Genomic DNA, 11,290 nt, shown 5'->3' with positions numbered 1-11,290 from the left:
CCCACCCAAGGGGGGCCTGAATTGGGGAGAGAAATGTCTTCAATGGCTCCCACTCCTTTCCTCTGCCCTCCCTGGCCCAAACCCCTAGAAATCAGAAGAGCTAGGAAGAGGCTGTCTCTTCCAGAGTCAGGAAGAGGGGAAACTGACCCCAGGGGCGGCACCAGATGCTGCCAGGGGTGATTGAGGAGGTACCTCTCTCTCTCTCTCTCTCTCTCTCTCTCTCTCTCTCTCTCCCTCCTTTCCTCCCTCCCTTTTTGTCTCCATGGCGTCTCTCTTCCCCAAGCACTTTTCCCATTTTTCTCCCCTGTTGCTGGCAGAACTTGCCATCTGGCCATCTGGGTTATCACAGCTGCTGCAGATGTTACAGGCCAAGGCTGCCCAGGCCTGCGTGAGCAGAGACACAGCAGGAGTGGAGGGGGATGAGGGCAGAGGGCCCAGATGGGGAAGTCTGGCCCTGTCCAGCTTGCAGGATTTCCTTCCTGCTGAAACCTAGGCTGAGCCTCTGAAGCCCCTGTTGCCCCCTGTTGCTTGGTTGATTCTCCTGGGAGGGGAGGCCAGACTTCTCACACTGTCTCCCCTATTTATCTGTCTAATAGCCACCTAAGCATTCTGTGGTTTCCTGGATCAGGAGGGGGTGGGGACAACCCATTCCCTTCCCTAACTCCCTACTCCAGATAGCTGGTCAAAGTTCCTTTGTCCTCATCACTAGGTCTCTTTCTGGGAGGCAGAAGAGGTGAGGATGCTGGTCATACGGAGTAGGGTGGGGTGGCTTCTTGCCCCTGTTCCTGCTACCTTAGGGACCAGAACCCAAACCCACTGAGTCCATTCCAATCCACAGTGGTCCTATAGGAAAGAGTAGACCTGCCCCATTGTGTTTCTCAGGCTGTCAATCTTTATGATGGCCGATGGCTGCATCTTTTTCCTGCTGAGTAACTGGTAGGTTCAAATCACTGGCCTTTGGGTCACAGCTGAGTGCTTTAAGCATTGAACCACCAGGTCTTCTTACAACTGGGACAGTGGTTACTAAATTCAGGCTGGGGCAGGAAATGAGTCACTGACCTGGGAAAAGCCCCCTCCCCCAAGATCTGCCAGGGCCTAAAAAAGAAAGCAACTTCTGCTTCCTGATCCTTTCCTGGCCCCTTCCCACCCACCCCCATTAATACAGAAATAAACCTGCAGGCCGCCTGGATTCCCAGAGGCACCCCTTCCCCAGCTTCACCTGCTCTGACCTGGCATTTCCTAGGCCTGGTCCCATTCTTCGATGCAAAAGGCCCTTGCAAGGGCCTCAGCCACAGCCCCTCTGGGTGACGCCTGCCCCATCTTGTGTTCCTAACAGGCCCCACCCACAGTGCAACATGAGTGAAGCCTTTGACTGTGCAAAATGTGGTGAATCCTTGTATGGCCGCAAGTACATCCAGACAGACGGCGGTCCGCACTGCGTGCCCTGCTATGACAACACCTTTGCCAACACCTGTGCTGAGTGCCAGCAGCTGATCGGGCATGACTCAAGGGTGAGGACGGGACCAAATATAGGGGCAGGGAAGGTGGGTAGGAGCTGAGGGAGAGGGCCAAAAGTAGATCCACCAGGCCTGGATACCAGTGCTGCCCTCCCCCTTGTGCTGTGATTGGCAGGAGCTGTTCTATGAAGACCGCCACTTCCATGAGGGCTGCTTCCGCTGCTGCCGCTGCCAGCGCTCCCTGGCCGATGAACCCTTCACCTGCCAGGACAGCGAACTGCTCTGCAATGAATGTTACTGCAGTGCCTTCTCCTCACAGTGCTCTGCCTGTGGGGAGACCGTCATGCCTGGTACGTCCCCAGGGGCTCACTGGATGCCTGGCATGCCTAGCTGATACACACATGGATGTGCATGCACAGTATGTTCTGGAAAATTTAATATGTGCCATACTTGTATGCTCTTGGGGCTTAGCATGCAAAGGTCTGACAAACCCAGGTATACATACACATGAGAGCTTAACATGTTCAGGAACTGACAAGTTTGGTCCATTCCTGAGGACTTTGTGTGTGCTGCACCAGCAGGCCTGGGGCTTACTTAGCATGTGCAGTCAGACTAACATGTTGATAGACACCTGAGGCTGTAACATGTATAAAAACATGCATGTTTGGTACATATAGGAGCTAAAGGTATGTTGAGACTCTCACATCTGGTGTTTTGGCATTTAAAACAAAGGACTTAACATGTTTGGGAACTGGTGAACAATGGCATGCCTGGGATATGCAAGGACTTAGCAAGTACTGAATGCCCTGGGCATTAGAACTTTGTGTGGGCAGAGACTCGCTTGCCTGGTATGTGTGGGGTCTTTGTGTATAAGGTCCCTGGGTGGTGCACATGGTTTACACTAGAACAAAAGGTTTGCAGCTCAAACCAACCCAGCAGTGCCGTAGCAGAAAGACCTGGCGTTCTGCTACCATAAAGATCACAGCCAAGAGAACTCTGTGCAGCTTGGTTCTACCCTGTGGCCACGAGCCAGAATCAACTCAACAGCTCGGAGTTTGGGGATTTTTTTGGTGTCTGATATATAAGGGCTCAGCAGATACTGAGACTCATTCCTGTTACGTGGAGGCTTGATGTGTGCTGAGAGAGTTATACCTGGCACATGTGGGAGCTTACCATACCCCCAGGCCCTCATGTCCAGGTTCTAGGAGCCTAGGATGGGCTGAGCCGTCATATCTAGTGCATGGGGTAGAAATTTTCATGAGGTTAACGTGTAGTATGCCGTGCGGGTCTTGCTGCATGTGCATAAACACTGCTCTGCTCAGGCAATGGGGGAGCAGTGGGGATTCTTCTGGTGGGTAGAAGAGGGTGTTCTTCCAGAGCGTGGGACAAAGCCTCTGAGTGGGACCACTTTCCCTCCAGGGTCCCGGAAGCTGGAGTACGGCGGCCAAACATGGCACGAACATTGCTTCCTATGCAGCGGCTGTGAGCAGCCACTGGGCTCCCAATCGTTTGTGCCCGACAAGGGAGGTCACTACTGTGTGCCCTGCTATGAGAACAAGTTTGCCCCTCGCTGTGCCCGCTGCAGCAAGGTGGGGGACGGGCCAACAGGGTGGGGGTGAGTGAGGCTATGGGGTGGGGTGGGAACCCCCACTTCCCCCAGCTGATAGATGCTGCCCCCATAGACGCTGACACAGGGAGGCGTGACATACCGCGACCAGCCCTGGCATCGAGAATGCCTGGTCTGCACCGGGTGCCAGGCGCCGCTGGCGGGTCAGCAGTTCACCTCCCGGGATGACGATCCCTACTGTGTGGCCTGTTTTGGGAAACTCTTTGCACCCAAGTGCAGCAGCTGCAAGCACCCCATCACAGGTGGGACAAGGGTCAAAAACAGGGTGGGTAGGGTACAGGCAAGGGAATGGGGTCTGGTGTTGGGTGAAGGCTGAGGGGCATGACTCAGCCTAAGATCTACAGAGCTAACTTTCAGCCTCCCTCCAGGACTTGGCGGGGGCAAGTATGTGTCCTTTGAAGACCGCCACTGGCACCACAGCTGCTTCTCCTGCGCCCGCTGCTCCACGTCACTGGTGGGCCAAGGCTTTGTGCCCGACGGAGACCAAGTGCTGTGTCAGGGCTGCAGCCAAGCAGGGCCCTGAGGCAGGGCTCCTGGGCCCAGGCGCTCCCAAACCAGGGCTCCAGCCAGGACTGTGCTCCCTATCCAAACCACCTCTGGAACCCCGGCCCCTGCCCCAAACGGGACTCCCCCTGGGCACCAGGATTCAGCCTCCTCATCCCAACATCTCCAAACTGGTACTTTATGATCCAGTGCCCCCAAACCTGGCTTCTTAAGGAGCCTCCAGGATTCAAGCCCCATCCCCAAACCTGAATTCCAGTACTCAGCTCAGCCCTCTTTCCTAGGGTCTCAGACCAAGGCCCTTTCACAAAGCCAAGCTCTAGATCCTAGCCCTCCAAACCTGGCTCCTGGAACCCAGGCATCCTTAAATCTAGACTAGTTTCCAATGGGTGCCTGAAAAGTCCAAGAAAGTGGACTTTGAGGGGTTACAAAACCCTCCTGGAAAAATTCCATTTTTTCCACACATATTTTTGAAACCCCCTCAAATACTCAGGTCTAACCCTCCCCCAACCCCTACCCCATTCCACTCCCATCACCAGGGATGGGACTGTCCAGGCTGCAAGGGCAGGTGTTTGCTGGTTTGGGGGGTCAAGGCCCTAGAGTGCAAGGTTTCCCTGCCCATCGAGTGTCTTCTCATTTCATTTCAGCTTAATTTTGCCCCGAGATGGGCAGGGCCGAGGCCATGCCACGCCTCCTTCCAGATTCTGCAATAAAGCAGTGTGAGGAAGCACCGGCCTCCACGTGTTTATCTGGGGGAGGGAAGGAAAGGGGGAAGGAAGCTTCCTTTGCTGTCCCTGACCTGAAGCTCTTCCCAGACCACTTCCCAGTGCAGAGGGGGAGGTGGCCAGGACTTGGTGGAAGGGACCCCTGCCTCAGCTACCATCCCTCTCAAGCATAACCGGCCTCCCTCCTGCTGGCCTAAAGTTTTTGACTCCTGGTGGGGAAGGGGACTGGGTGGGTTCCCTCTATACAGATCCTCCCTCTCTTAGCAGCCTTAGTCAAATCCCACAGGGCACCCTGTCCGGATCCCTAGTCTGGGCCCAGACCCTCAGCCCGCTTCCCCCTCTTCCCAGGGATTAGCAGGGGGCGGCCCGGGATCCGCTAGCAGCCGCACGTTTTTTTGCCAAAAAAGGCAAGGATGCAGCTGCACACGCCGCCGGAACATCTGGATCCAATTCCCGGCATGAATGGGTCGTGGCCTCGCTCCCCCTGTGATTCACGGGCGGGGGCGGGAATGAGTGTGGAGGGCAGCCCCCTGAAGTGGGGAGATGGGGCGGAGCACTGCTTCGCTCACCCAGCGTCCAACGCCCAGGCGGCCTGCTGTCTGACTGGTCTAGGCAGTTTTGTGAGCTGACTGAAGCCTATGCCGAGAGACCCACTCCCGGTCCGGTGGAAACCGTGTGATCATATGCATCTCTTACTAAACCCTCCCAGAAACTCTACTGAGTAGGCATTACTTCGAGGAGACCAAGACAAACTGAATCAGTTGCCCAGATCACAGGTAGTCCCAGGATTCTAATCTGCAGTTAAAATGCCTCCTGCGTCCAATCCTAAACTATCTGTGATGGTTGTTAAGTGCTGTCCAGTCGATTCCAACTCATAGTGACCCAGTGTAGGGCTTCGGAGGAGCAGCTTTTGAGTTTGAACTGCCGACCTTGTGGTTCAAATCGACCTTTTGGTCCTGCACTTACCCTATAGTGCCACACCAGGACTCTCAAACTATCTGTGGGTGTTGTCATTGTGAAGTTCCGTTGAGTCGGTTCCTACCCATAGCGACCCTGCATAGGGTTTCTGAGGAGTGGCTGGTGAGCCTGAACCACCAACCTTGCATTTCAAATGGCTTTGCAGTCTGGGGCATTAACCCACAGTGCCACACCAGGACACTTGACATTTTCAACAAACGTTTCCCAGTGCCCACCATGTGCAGTTATGATGATTGGTAATTGCATGCTTACATTTTTGTTTGTTTCTCTCTCTCATCCCAATATGACTGTTAGAATTGGGCTCACACCTTTGTTGTTTACCCCACCATTCCATTAACACTTGTTGAAGAAGAGCAGGTCCAAGCATAGAAAACAGCTGGTGCAAAGGCCTGGAGGCCTCAAAACATATGGCGCTTTGGGGAAATAGCAAGTAATTTAATTTGGAGAAAGTGCCAGCGGACTAAAATGGCAGACAGAACCTAAGTCACAAAAAGCCGGGTGCCAAGTTAAACAGACCTCACCCGATGGGTGAAGCAGCCAATGGAAATTTTCAGGCAAGGACGTGAGATGATCAGTTTTGGAAAGATCACTGGGGCTGTGGCATGAATAATAGATTGGAAGGGTAAGATGAGCATGCAGGCTAGGTGAATAGGGCAGTGGTCCAGGTGAGAGACCATGAGGCAGATGGCAGCAAGAGTGGAAGAGACAGGATTGGATGGAGTGGGACTAAAGAAGAGGTTTGAGAGAAAGTAGGCATTAGGCTTGAGGCTGAGTGGAGGGGCGAATGGTGGTGCTTAAGTGTCCCACCCACCTAAGAGAAAGAGGCTGCAACAATTCAGATTTCATGTCTCAGAAGCCTGAGATGCATTTTATAAACAAAGTTGTGTCCTAATTTAAGTGACAGCTTTTCTTTTCCTTATTGAGGTTAAGTGCCGTCACATTGGTTCTGATAGATAACAACTCTATATAAGGTTTCTGAGGCTGTATCTCTTTGGGGAAGCAGAAATCCTCATCTGTCTCACCCAGAGCGACTGGTAGGCTCAAACTGCGAACTTTGTGGTTTGCAGTCCAGTGTTTAACCTACAGAGCCACCATGCCCTTCTTTTCCTTTGTTATGTGTCGTGGAGTCGGTTTTTCCAACTCATAGCGACCATGTACAGGGTTTCCGAGGCTGTAAATCTTTATGAGAGCAGAAAGCCTCATCTTTCTCCCATGGAACCACTGGTAGTTTCAAACTGCTGACCTTGAGGTTAGCAGCCCGACTTGTAACCACTACACTTCTTTTCCTTTGCAGAGCTTAAAATGGTGCATTTTACATTTGATGGTATTTCATATTCAATGAAATATGGCAAGTCACAAAACTTACAAAAAAAATAAATCAGTGCCTGAGTGTCTCCATTCCAGAAGGGACTGTTCTCCCCAATTTCCAAATGACCCAGGAAAAGGCCTAGAGAGGAGCTGTGCCTGGGAGCTCTTGCTTAAATTTCAAACATAAATATGATCCTCACAACACCCCCGGGAGTAGAAAAGACAAGGGCTATTATACTCATTTTATTTTTCAAACTTAAAAATCAAAAGATAACTTTTTAAAATAAAACAAAAAGCAGTGGGTTCATTGTAGAAACATGATAGCGTGCCATTGTTTCCATCTGTGACTACCACATCTTTCTCCTCCGAAATCCACTGACCTTTCAGTTTGTAGCTGAGTGCTTTAATCACGAGACCACCCGGGCTCCTCATTGCAATTGTAGTAACCCTGTACTACAGGGTAGAACTGTCCCATAGGGATTCCTAGGAGCCCTGGTGGCATTGTGGGTTAGGCCTTGGACTGATAACCATCAGGTCAGTGGCTCAAACCCACCCATTTCTCTGCAGGAGAAAGATGAAGCTGTCTGCTTCTGTAAAGATTGGTAGGCCCAGAAACCCTATATAGGGCCATTATGAGTCGGATTGGACTCAATGGCAGTGGGTTTGGTTTGGGTTGGTTAATATTTATGGAAAGGAGCCCTGGTGGTGCAGTGGTTGAAACACTCAGTCGTTCACTGAAAGGTCTGAAGTTTAAACCCACCAGTGGTCCATGAGAGAAAGATATGGCGGACTCCTTCCTTTAAGAGTTACATCCTGGGAAACCCTATGGGACAGTTCTACTCTGTTCTACAGGTTTGCTATGAGTCCCACTCAACTTGACAGCAGTGAGTAATCTTTCAGCAAGCAAATCACTAGATCCTTTCTCCCATAAGCCACTGGTGGGTGTAAACCGATGACTTCAGTTAGCAGCTGCGCTCTTAACCATCAGAGCTCCCTAAAACAAATCAGAAACAGTCAAATAGTAAAAAGAATAAAAGGTAAATGAATATAATACCTCTGTGACCTATTATAGCTTCCTAGTTCCTTCTTTGTTAAGCATGTACAACCGTATATGAGTTTTCATTTAAAAATAGGTTTTTAAATTGAAAAAAACTACATGAATATACTAAACAAAATTTTTCATGCTGTACAAAGAAGATTTTTCCTTGCATACCATATCTGCCAGGTCATCTCCTCAAAAACAATCATTGTTCAGCCGTACTTGGATATGCTTACAAAATAATTTGTGCTTTTGCTTTTACACATTATGAATACAGCTTTTTTTACTTGGTTCATACAGCTTTTTTGACAGCTGTATTGAGGTATAATTGCATACCATAAAACTCACTCATACATGTACAATTCAGTTATTTCTAGTAAACTAATAATTGTGCAGTTATCACAACCATCCAATTTTAGAACGTTGTAGGTAAAGATAAAGGGAGGTATGCAAGGGCTAAAGGGGATAGATGTAAATAGTGTTTACTTTGGAACAACAGTGTTCAGTGTGTAGTTAGTTACATGGACGTAGACACACTGAGTGAGTATGGAAGACTAAAATACATATTTTTTTAATATCCCACATATATGAGTTTGAAATGAATTATCTGTACATTGTTAACCACAGGGAGGAAGCAGGACAACTGTGGCTGCATGGAAGGGGGGTTGTAATCATAGAGATGAAACAAAGAGTATGATTTGTTGAATGTAAAACTGATGATCTTGTCTATAAACCTTGACTCAACTAAAAAAAAAAAAATTTTTTTTAGAACATATCCATGCTCCCCCAAAAGATGTTTTGTGCCCATTCGCAGTCTCTTCCAATTTCACCTCCAACCCCAGGCATTTACTCTATTTTCAGTCTGCACAGACTTACCTTTCTGGAATTTCATAAAAATGGAATCATACACTATGTTGTTTGAGTATCTGCTTTTTTTTTACTCAGCATGATGTTTTCAAGGTTCATCCATATTGTCTTATTGTTGTTACGTGCCTCAAGTAATTGTGCTCAGTCTTGGGCCATCCTCGTAATTATGTTTGAGCCCATTGTTGCAGGCACTGTGTTATTTGATCATGAGGGTCTTCTTCTGTGACCCATTACTCGTCTGTTAGTTTGTTGTACTGTGCCTTGTGCATTGCTCTGATTCTAGAAGTTACGCCATTTATATTTCAGATACCACTAGGGTAACCCATGGTGGTTAGGTTTCAGCAAAGCTTACAGACTAGGACAGACTAGGAAGAAGGAAGAGCCTGACCTCTTCTGAAGGGCTACTGAAAACATTATCTGATACAGTGCTAGAAGATGAGCCCCTCTGGTTGAAAAGCACTCAAAATATGACTAGGAAAAAGCTACCTACTCAAAGTAGAGTCAACCTTAATGACAAAAGTACATCCATATTTTAGAACTCATATATGCTTCATTTGCTTTATACATTCACCAGTTTAGATTGTGTCCAGTTTTTTGTCAATTAATGAATAATGCTACTATGGACAGGTGCCCATATAGACGTAGGCTTTAATTTCTCCACCTGTTGTTAAGTGACTTCAAGTCAGTTCCAACTCATTTTTGTTAGGTGCTGTCAGGTTGGTACCTAGTCATTGCGATCTTATGCACAATGGAACGAAATGATGCCCGGTCCTGTCCCAACCTCACAATCATTGCTTAAATCCATTGCTGCTGCAGCTGTGCCAATGCGTCTCACTTGGTGTCTACCTCTTTTTCGCAGACCAACCATGATGTCCTTCTTGATAAAATGTCTGAAGTATGAGAGACAAAGTTTAGCACCCCTATATAGGATTTCCAAGGCTGTAAATTTTTACAGGAGCAGAAAGCCTCATCTTTTTCCCCCGTGGAGTAACTGGTAGTTTTGAACTACTTATGGTTAGTTGTTATTGTTGTTATGTGCCGTGGAGTCGGTTCCGACTCATAGCAAACCCGTACAGGGTTTCCGAGGCTGTAAATCTTTACAGAGCAGAAAGCCTCATCTTTCTCCCGCGGAACAGCTGGTAGTTTCGAACTGCTGACCTTGCAGTTCGCAACCACTAAGCTACCAGAGCTCCTTATGTGCTTATCCTACAGCGCCACACCAGGACTCCATTTCATTTACTATTGTTTTTTAAGTGCCGGCGAGTCAGTTCCAACTCATAGGGATCCTTTATAAGGTTTCAGAGAAGCGGCTGGTAGGTTTCTACAGCTGCCCTTGTGGTTCAGTCCAGAGCTGATCCTACATGGCCACACAACACTGTTGTTAAGTTCCATGGAATTGGTTGAGACGCATAGTGATTCTGTATAGGGTTTCCAAGGAGCAGCTGGTAGGTTTGAACTCCCAAGCTTGTGGCTTAAGCCCAGTGTTATCCTACAGCACCACACCAGGAGTCCGGACCACACAACACTGCTGTTAAGTGCTGCTGAGTAGGGTTTCTGAGGAGCATCTGGGGGGTTTAAACTGCCGACCTTGCAGTCCAATAGTTATCTTACAGCTCCAAACCAGGACTCCACAGCACTAAAACCCCTGAAATTGGGTGGTTTTCTTGTGCGGATTTATTTAACAAACAAAATCTATCACCCCCATTTTACTGACACAGACCTGGAGGTCTAGACAAGATCTAGATGCTATCAGAGATCACTCTGAAAAGTAGGGACTCAGGTTCTGGTCCCCCAATTCCCCTCCCTTACACGTCAGTTGTGTGGCGCTGTGACTGCAAAGCCGTTTGAACTGCAAGGTCGGCAGTTCAAGCTCACCAGCCGCTTCTCGGAAACCCTACACAGGGTCGCTATGGGTCGGAACCGACTTGATGGCACTCAACAACACTTCAGCTGGGGCCCTGGTGTTGCGCTACCAGATAATTAATGCACTGAACCACAAGATCGGTTTAAACCGCAAAGTCTGCAGTTCAAAACCACAGCCACTCCTCGGAAACCCTAGACAGAGTCGCTGTGTGTCAGAATCCACTCGACGGCACTTAAAAACACTTCAACTGCCCTTCAATCCAGTCTCTCCACCGGCCGAGAGGGCCTCAGGAAGCCCTAACAAGGAAGCAGTTTAGTTCAGATTCCAGGATTTCCGTTCGCCCCCTAGAGGTGTCCGCAAACTGCTCGGTGTCCGAGTACCTAACGTTGACCAGCAGGGGGCAATGCTGCCACCGTGAGTGCACTGACTGGATCTGCTCGCGGTGCCACTTTTTCTGGAGTCCCCAATGTACTTCCGGCACTCACGGAACTTTAATCCTGTCGATGTGCAACATAAGGATACGGGCGCGAGAGACCGCAGAAGTTGTTTTTGGCCGCTTGGGTGTCCTGAATTAAGATACAGTGACTAAGGAAAGATGAAAATGATTCTGGAGCAGCAGCGAAGTTATAGGAGAGGGAACGGCTCATGGACATCATGGCCAGAGATGCTCACTACGAAGTCCCTAGAGAGTAGGCCCTGGACAGGGGCTAATTATGAGCCTGGACCCCTAGCCAGTATTGAACCGCTGAACGTTGCCTTTGGTCTCAGGCCCCGCCCTGCCTCTGGTCCCCTTATAACTTCCCCTCCCCACTTCCCTCCCAGAGCCCAGCCCCGCCCCTAGGGACTCCCTCTCTAGTTTCGGCCTAAGGGCCACCTTTCGGTAGCTATTTCAACCCAGGACTCCAAATTAGGATCCCTAGTGGT

At 49.4% G+C, this 11,290-nt stretch overlaps 1 protein-coding gene across 1 annotated transcript; it reads left to right on the top strand.

Annotated features, from left to right (window-relative positions):
* The first annotated feature begins 1,355 nt into the window (after positions 1–1,355).
* Positions 1,356–3,629, top strand: FHL3 (four and a half LIM domains 3). Its single transcript, XM_006867559.1, has 5 exons — positions 1,356–1,511; positions 1,633–1,807; positions 2,877–3,046; positions 3,140–3,326; positions 3,453–3,629. Exons 1-5 carry the CDS (start codon positions 1,356–1,358, stop codon positions 3,605–3,607), a joined length of 843 nt encoding a protein of 280 aa, XP_006867621.1. The 3' UTR covers positions 3,608–3,629.
* The last annotated feature ends 7,661 nt before the right edge of the window (positions 3,630–11,290 follow it).

The sequence above is a fragment of the Chrysochloris asiatica genome, unplaced genomic scaffold (assembly GCF_000296735.1).
Source record: "Chrysochloris asiatica unplaced genomic scaffold, ChrAsi1.0 scaffold00106, whole genome shotgun sequence".
In the NCBI taxonomy this organism is placed as follows: domain Eukaryota; kingdom Metazoa; phylum Chordata; class Mammalia; order Afrosoricida; family Chrysochloridae; genus Chrysochloris; species Chrysochloris asiatica.
This window is presented reverse-complemented; position numbering and strand designations above follow the sequence as displayed.